The sequence below is a fragment of the Scophthalmus maximus genome, chromosome 3 (genome assembly GCF_022379125.1).
Source record: "Scophthalmus maximus strain ysfricsl-2021 chromosome 3, ASM2237912v1, whole genome shotgun sequence".
Taxonomy (NCBI): Eukaryota; Metazoa; Chordata; class Actinopteri; order Pleuronectiformes; family Scophthalmidae; genus Scophthalmus; species Scophthalmus maximus.
The window spans coordinates 18,414,077-18,422,631 of NC_061517.1; the positions used below are offsets into that span (position 1 = coordinate 18,414,077).

Consider the following 8,555-nt stretch of genomic DNA (forward strand, 5'->3'; position numbering starts at 1 on the left):
GCGCTAGAAATCTCTTTGAGTCTTCCTTAGAAGTTTAATTCATTCATCTATTTGATTTAACACCTACAGTATTCCTGCATCCACCTGAACAGCCTGGCAGCTGTTTTTATGGGTAACAACATAGAAAACTGGCTTTACTTTGAGTCTGTGTGATGGTACAATGTGGCTCTTTATCTTCTCAGGTAGACTGTAAAGGGTCCTCTCACAGATCAAGGCACTTCTCATCGTCTTATTGTGTGGTATGTGTGGAGTGGGCGCTCCTTGAGCTGCAGTAAACATTCAAATTAACAAATAATACTTTAATTTCCCAAGTTGGTACAATATCTGCCCACCCTCGCACACATCCAAACCTCTGCAGTATCAGCACATGGGAATAAGTCATCCTTTCCAACAGGATATAATAACCAATTCTCTGTAGGAAATAGCATTTCATATGTTTGGTAAAGCTATTGAAAGTCTAATGAAACTTGTGTTGCAGCAGGAAAAGATTCACACACCCCTTCACTGGGCTCCATCCATCAGCATTTATGGATGTAGTATCCTGTCACGTATCCTATGATGTAGATGGACACCAGTGCAGCCAGAGCGCCTGCTGTCTTCACTGCTATTCCAGTGCTGCCGATGCACACTCTGTCGTGGATCCTGTGAATGTAGGAGGAGGGGAAGAAGTGTCAGAGATTGAAACTGCTGTTGCTGGACTATAAAGGTTTTCCAATGTTTACTGGTAATATAACATTCAACTGATAATGGGTTTGAAAGATTCTATCATTTCCTTTTGCTTCATCCCATAAATCAGTTTAGTCCCTAACATGTCCCAGTATCTTGTTTTATCTCACAAACATTTTCCTTTTACTCTATATAGCTGCTCCTCAGTGGTATGAGAGTAGTCTCTATAATATAAACAACATGAATTTCTGTCTTTGGCTATTTATGTCAGGCGGCACTGTTTTCACCTCCTCGTAGTGGACTGTGATGCCTCCACGTTCATGTTGATGTTGTCCTCGTTCCAGCGATCATACTGCACACTGCCGCCACTGTTGGAGTCCATGTGGGAAGTCCTTCCTCTCCTCGGAGGTTTATCTGCTGCCTGGAATCACTGTTCACTCACTGCTTCACTGCTCAGCCCGGACACTGAACCTCTCTGCTCTGACACACTGAGGACGAAGAGTTGATTGTGTGCAACACAATGTCTATCAGGTGACCATAAAATATGTATAAGACATTGTGACTACAAGAAAAGCTGAAAATGGGATCATAATATGCAGTCATTTGACAAAATATAGGTAACTTACTGTTTGATTACTTTGACCAATGTGTTAATTATCTACTTGTAATTAACATAGTGTAAAGCAATCAGCATTTAAAACAACAAATCATACTGGTCAAGTTTTTACATTGTTTAATCAGACTATGTGACTGGAACAATCAGAATCATAAGGCAGCGATTTGGTAATTGTCTCCCAAAGGAGAATTCAGTTTATGTTCCCACATTCAAATCAACTCAGTTTGCACTCACCTGAGTCTGAAACAGTCAACACTCTGCACATCAAGCTCCGGTTTCAGGCACTTTGAAAGTCTGACACTGACAGAGCCATTCCTTGAAATGAGACCTTGGCCCTAGTTCATGTGTTCTCTCGGGTCGGTCTGTCATAACTTCATTAGTTGTTTTCTAACTGTGGTCTTTCACCTCCTTACATGACTCGGACTCGGTGATAAAGGGCGATTCAATATCTGAGTGCTGCTGATGGTCTCCGGTTTCATCACAGCCTGTGCAGATAGTGCACCGCAAAGGCCAACTGCTTAGTTCAATGAATGAAAAGCGGATTTGGTCATCTTTTCCTGACACATAAATATGTTTCTGGGCCTGTGTCTGCGACAGGGCACTTTTGTTTTAAATAGATCCAGCAAACTGGGCTGCTCACTCATTTCTCTATTAGAGTAATATGATAGCTATGTATCATGAGGCAAAGACTCACTGATGTGACATATGGGGCCCTTTAAGCAGACAAACCAGTTCCTTTGGGACGTCTGCATGCCAAGACTAATGTTTGGAAAAAACCTTACCAGTGGAATGTGGGTTCAGATTACACTGGGATCCAAATCACCTGATGGCAACAGTTGGAGGAAAACAAGTTACCTGGCCCACCAATATTAGGGGAAGGGGTTAACACTGCAAGGCACCAAAGTGCCCTACGTTACCCAGAAGACCCCAGACTGCACTCGGGTTGCTTTTCTCTCCTGCTGCAGTCCTGCAGGGACTGATGAAGGTAATGATACTTCATTTATGAACTGTATAGACACTGTACAGTGCTGCCCCCTCGTGGACAGGCATTAAGCTTTTGACACCGAACAGCTGCTCCTACAGCTTTCCCCCCTTGCCTCTGATAATTTTTATATTATTGCACCTAAAGTCATGTTTCAGTTTCGTTTTCTCATGCTTAACTTTAACTGAAATATTTCTCTCCATACTTCACTACAAAGACTTTTAACCTTTGCTTAGAATTCCTCAGTTTAATGCACCTTTTCGATCAAGTCTGTAACTGTTACACAGTTTTTTCATTGACTTAATATCCTCCTGCTGTTTGTCCTCGACTCTACAACTGCCACTACTGTCATCATCACACATGACTCGCAGAGTACCGAAATGTAAATCTGCACACATTTCCTGTTTTGTTTTTTATTGTAGATTGTGGTTCGCAAGAGAGCGAAACGCCGGCCTGCCATCACTATGAAGAGTGTAAAGTTCTCACCATGGTGCAACAGCCTCCATTATCTTGTTATGACTCAGGCTGCTGGGGGCCTCTGCACCACTGACGCTCAGATGACCTTTGGTACAGGACATAGAACAGGCTCAACGCTGAGACAGGAACTGGGGGGGAAAAAGGGAAAGAAAGGAAAAAAAGAAGAGTTGAGCTGAGACTCCACATTGTTTAAACCCGACCTAGAATAACCACGAAACATGGTTCCGGAGTTTGTGATTGCTTAAGTTAAGTCAAAGGTTGTGCAATGCTGTCCTTTGTCACATCGCTCCTGCCGACTTCATACTTCCTGCCAGGATGGTTGATTCTAGACACAAATCCACTGGATAGTTTACTTCAAGGTGAGCTCCTCATCCATTCATTTCTGACATCAACATTCCTGCAGGGTGTATCTGAACTGAATGTGCGGCCTGAGTGTGTTGTTGTAATGCAAACTCAGTGTTGTGTGACATGCAGGGCTGGTAGGTGCATGTGGGATCTCTGTGCTATGCTCCTTGATCAGACTGCACTTATTTTTAGAGGAAGAGAGGTGAGGAAATTGCCCTTTTAATAAAGCCGTACTTGAAGATGAACTCGGTGTTTAGCCGTATCACCTGAAAAGTCAAGAACATTTCACATTTTCACCCTTCTCATCAAAATGTTTCCATCTCAGTGCCGGTGTCCGTCTTTTCTTCCCTCCCACAGCCCTGGTGATGACAATGGTAAAAGGAGACGAACCCGTGAGGGTACAAAAAAACCCGGACTCACTGGGATGCTCCAGTTTGTCATCGTGACTGGGATACTGGCTGTAGTGGGCTCCCGTGTGGCCTCCTTGGTGGTGCTCGAGTTTTGCCTCCGGGCTGTGTCTGGATTGGTCACAGCGGGACCAGTAAGAAACTCACAATGGCTGCACGTAACAAAGAGGCCATTATTTCTCTTTCATTCATCCATCAGTGCTGTTCATGTGCCCCCTTTATTCCCCCAGGACTCCAACAAATTTCTGCAGCAGCTGCTCGTTCAAAGCCAGTTCTCCCTGGGCTGTGCCCTGAGCTGCAGCCTGCACTTTCTCCACGAGGGGGCGTCGCAGCGCTGGCTGTGCCTGCTCCTGGCAGCCGCACTCAGTTGGTTCCTGGCCAGACAGGCCACACGCCTGCTGCACCATGTCACGGCTCTGTACGAGCTCCACAGCTCACAGCGCTACTGTGGCATTTGCCTCTGCCTCCTCACACATGGCCGCGGCCTGCTGCCCATGCTGTGCAGGGCTATGGTCATTACCTTCTCCGTGGCTGCGGTGGCCGCCGTATCAATCATCAACCGACACTTCCTCTCTGCAACAGAGGCCCTAAAGTTCTGGACACCACTGACTATATGTTACACACTGTTGGTGGTGTACATGCAGGGTGAGAAACGTACAGAAACGTCAAGCATGGTGGTGCAACGCTGATCAATCTGAGTAGGACTGTCAATAACAGCGTGACCCATCTCAAGAAATCCATGATAAATTATGTATCCGTTTTGTGCTTCCCTTCTGGCCTAGTCTGATCACTGATGCATCCGTCAATAATCAAGCCACCTGAACAAACCCATCCTACGATTTTCACCAAATTTCACCTGTCACGCTGTGCTTTGCTCCTGCAGAGGAGCAGCACCGTCTGCCCGGCAGCCAGGCTGTGCTGAACACAGTGGTGGTGCGTCTCGGGGGCTTGATGGTCCTGATGCTGACTGTCGGACGCTGGGCTGACGTGCTTCACATCTTAATGTGCTTCCTGGGTGAGGCCAGCTGCCTAATCCCCACGATGGATCTGCTGGATGCGGCGTCTTCACAGGTCAGCGAGTCTCCCTAGAAGCAGCACACGGGGCCAAAAGCCCGTTTTCTGTCTACGGAGAGACTCCAAAAACTAGGGCAGAATACCAACACATTCATTAAACCGGGTCCCAAGATGAGACTGAACTTCTCAAACGTGTGTCCCAGGTGGAGAAGGTTTAAGACCCCCGCGACAGATTCAGGTCAAAACATTCTGTCACTCAGAACACAGGGCCTACTTTTACATCCACCGAGGAAAGCCTGATTAAATAGTTGAGAGTTTCTAATGGAAGAGATACAGTTTATGCAGAAGTGACATTGTATGCATTTGTGTTGGCTTTTAAAAAAGTGAAGGTTGAATCTATTCTGTAGTCTGTAGTAAAATGTATTTACATCAGATTAACCTTTAAGACATAAATCCAATAACACATTAGAGTGTAGGAAAATGAAGACCCCAGAAATGACAAACAAGGGAAGTGATAGTAGATATCCTTGACTGTCTGTAGTCTATGCTCTTCCTGCAGCTACAGCAGCTTGGTTATACACTCTCTTATCTTCTTATGTCACGCATTTCATCTGTCATGTTTGTCGTTTGCAGATCGGATGAAGAGGATTACACAGACTGCATGAGGAGAGAGTGACGACAACATGACAAAGACCACGGGCACAAGAGAAGGAGCATAAGAGATAACCACTCATTCACTTTGCAACACCAACAAGTAATGCTTTTGTACTTTGAATGTAATATTATTCATTAAAAATTACAAAAACAACACATTATGACCTACGTGTGATTTGAAAGTGTCCAGCTCTTCAACCACAATTTGACATTAAGATGAACCAAAACAATCGCTCCATTTATTCGCAGGGGAAGGGTTATCAACAGTCATTGCCTCAATGTGGAATGGTAATAGGAACCTCGGTATAATCTTCCCCTCATAACATCTAATGTTTATTTTACCTGATGTTCTTTTTCTCCTTGTAATTATTTTCTTTAGGATTCAGTTCATGAACACTAACACAGGCTACACACTACAGTGTGGTATGTTATTCTAGGAGCCTGTGACCTCTTGGATAAATGACTGCAGTATTTCTGTGACTCCTGGCAAGATCCACAATAACATATTTTTCTCTTTAAGGAGGGGGTGGGTGGGTGTTGTAACCCTTTCCACGCCCAACTGGCAGTTAATTAACGGGCCTACTGCGTCTGCCAAAATCAACTGCATGCAATGAGCAAAGTCAGATTCACCCACTAACTGGTGCATTGAGGAGGAAGACAGAGACTCAAAACAGCCAAAGAATGCACTCAAATGTCCCTTTTTATTTTATTTTCAACAATGCCTGTAAAAACAAACGTGTTTACCCACAAAAGGTGTCAGAAAGAAATTTTAAAAAATGCCTTTTTATTGTAAAACTGAAAGGCGCTTAAATTCGCTGTCACAGCACGTCAATGCAATGAGCACAGAAAGAGAGAGAGAGAAACACATTCGACACGTTTAAGGCGCTGGGGAAGAATAATGTAAATCATATCGTCGCTTCGCTCCTCTCCCCGTGGCCCCGCGGGGGCCTGTGGGCATCAGTCCCCCTCTTTGTCGCGTCTCGCCCGCTCCGTGGAAAGAAAGGGGGCAAAATGGCTGACGACAGCGTTAGTCGCTATGAAGTCACACAAAATGGCGTTAGACAAAGGAAAAGGCGCTCGGCTACACGGTTTTCGACTCTGACCTTTGCTCCGCCGATCACAGACCGCGTTAAGAGAAGCGACCGGGCCCGCAACAATGGACGCGCACCGATCGCCTGTCTGACAGCCGCGGGCCCTGCGCGCGAGCGACTCGGCCCTGCGCGGTGCGGTTACGGGCTATTATCTTGGGACAATTTGGAGCGTCTCCGACACCCGCGTCAGAAGGCGACATCCACACACTGACGCCGACATTAGGGCCCACGGGACGTGTCGTTATTGAGGGCCGAGCACTGACGGACACATCTTCCACGAGAGGGGTTTAGTTTTGTTTTGGTCATAACAGTCCCGTCAATCCGCGACAAGCAGCGACAACACCCGGCTTGTGAGACTACAGTGGACAACATTGGCCTGACGGGTCCAGTTTCAAAGATAATCCAGGTCTGGAGATCACGGAGGAGAACGTTTAAGATTTTGGTGTCTGCTCAATCCAACCAAAATAGGAAATTGTAACTCCCTCAGGTTTATTGCATTTTTGATAGAATAGAAATCCCGCGTGAGGACGTTCTCCGCGAGCACCCGCCTGTGGTGAAAGTGCCCCTCTGAAATGGCTGAACGAGCGCTTGTTCGCGTCGCCTCCTCCTCTGGAGAGTTCCAGACGCTTCTGTTCTCATCTGATAGGCACGCCGCGCGCATGCGCGCAGCCGATTTGCGTGTCCCCCGTTACCGCAGTTTGGCGCATGCGCACTTCCCGCCTCCAAAATGCCTGCTTAATATAGCAACGAAAGCAGGGTTGTGTAGTAACAGAGCTCCCTCGAGCTAAACTTTAATTCAGTTATTGGTTTCTGCGGCTGGTCGTCACATTCAGCCCCAGCGTGATTATGGATGTAATACAGCGAGGGATAAATGAAATAAAATTCAATTTATCCACCGATTGGGTGAGGTGTACATGTTTAAGTTATCTTCACATCAGACGAGTATCATAAAAAATGTCAAGGGATAGTGTTTCAAGAAAAACACATAAAAACTGCAGGTTTTATTTGGCCCTATGCTCATCAGAGCTTATCACCATTGTCTCTTGTACCTTATGACATGTGCCCTATTTCCTGTTCATGTTACTTATTAGCTCATTATTGAGCTCAGACCAGGTCAAAGTTCTTGACTAAATAACCCCCTCGCCATTTTGCCACCCACTAGTAGTTGTAGAAGTGTACACAAAGGGTAAAGAGGAATCATACAAATTATATGATAAAGGTGTGTGTATCTTTTTTAATATACAGGCTACAGTAAGCGGTCCACTGTTACACAGATGTGTCACATACAAAATGGTAAACCAGCATAATGTGGCTTCACTAGACTGCATAAAGTGATTCTCCAAGATTCCACATGAGGTATGAACAGCACTTTTTTTATATTCCATTTCCCCATTTGGTGTTTTGATGGTGATGGCGGAGAGCTCTGTCCAACTCCAAATTTCACGTAGGTGATCAGTTGGGCTGAGATCATGGTTGAGACCTGATGACGGCGAGGGATGTTGCATTTGACTTGCATTATTTTCATACTCATCAAGCCATTAAGTGAGGAAGTATTCATTCTGTTTCTCCGCTCTCTTCCTTTTCTCTGTCGTCCCTTTATATATAAACTCGTGTTGATTCTATGAGTCAAAAAGTAAATAGTAGCATTGCTTTAATTATGTAAAATGTTAAACTAAGTTATAGACAAAGCAATTGGTGATGGTCATCAGTTATGAATCCATCCATCCATCAAATATAGCGATTCTGTTCAGGTTTACAGGAGGCAATTAAACCAATTACACCCTGCATTCATCCCTATTTTAGCCAAAGCGATTAGTGAATGAAATACTTCCAACAAACCATTAGCAGAGGTAGAGAAATCTTGAATGCTCCCCTTACTCTTTTCAAAATGTGGTTTACTTGATCACTTGGGGTTGTTTTTATTTCCATTTAGCTGAAGCTTTTGACCAAAGCCACCTACATTAAGTGCATTCAACCATGAAGATATTTTTTCCCCAGAGTGCAAGAACCATGCGATAACATAAAATGCAGCAACCGTTCTAAACATATGAAACTTGCGCAAATGTGGTTTTGGTACATGCAAAGTGCCTCTCCTTGTCTGACTAAACGAGCACCGATGGGATCCTCCTGTGAGTCAAAGCTTCTCAGATGTCAAAGCACCAACGTTCAACCAGGGGTTTTCTCGCGCATGCGCAGGGTCGGACGACTAGCTCATCGGGGAGAGCGAGAGAGAGAGGGAGAGAGAGAGAGAGAGAGAGAGAGAGAGAGAGAGAGAGGGGGCAAAAAGAAGTTCACACACAAAG

At 45.2% G+C, this 8,555-nt stretch overlaps 1 protein-coding gene and 1 long non-coding RNA gene across 3 annotated transcripts; one reads left to right on the forward strand and one right to left on the reverse strand.

Moving 5' to 3' along the window:
• Nucleotides 1-1,142: 1,142 nt before the first annotated feature.
• Nucleotides 1,143-3,725, reverse strand: LOC118316595. The gene is made up of 3 exons (XR_004795228.1): nucleotides 3,507-3,725; nucleotides 2,751-2,869; nucleotides 1,143-1,154 (listed from the first exon to the last, which is right to left on the reverse strand). It is a non-coding gene; the product is annotated as an uncharacterized LOC118316595 (long non-coding RNA).
• Nucleotides 2,845-5,317, forward strand: tmem82 (transmembrane protein 82). 2 transcript variants are annotated; one of them, XM_035644552.2, is made up of 6 exons: nucleotides 2,851-3,100; nucleotides 3,216-3,288; nucleotides 3,444-3,627; nucleotides 3,724-4,138; nucleotides 4,377-4,564; nucleotides 5,141-5,317. In XM_035644552.2, exons 1-6 carry the CDS (start codon nucleotides 3,007-3,009, stop codon nucleotides 5,147-5,149), a joined length of 963 nt encoding a protein of 320 aa, XP_035500445.1. In that variant the 5' UTR covers nucleotides 2,851-3,006; the 3' UTR covers nucleotides 5,150-5,317. The 2 variants fall into 2 exon arrangements, with proteins under 2 accessions (XP_047187110.1, XP_035500445.1); XM_047331154.1 differs by lacking the exon at nucleotides 3,216-3,288 and having other exon boundaries at nucleotides 2,845-3,100.
• The last annotated feature ends 3,238 nt before the right edge of the window (nucleotides 5,318-8,555 follow it).

Coding starts and splice junctions, on each gene's coding strand:
- tmem82 (XM_035644552.2), top strand. CDS start 3,007: ATGCTGTCCTTTGTCACATCGCTCCTGCCGACTTCATACTTCCTGCCA. Junction 3,628..3,723: donor GATTGGTCACAGCGGGACCA/GTAAGAAACTCA, acceptor TTATTCCCCCAG/GACTCCAACAAATTTCTGCA. Junction 4,139..4,376: donor GTTGGTGGTGTACATGCAGG/GTGAGAAACGTA, acceptor TTGCTCCTGCAG/AGGAGCAGCACCGTCTGCCC.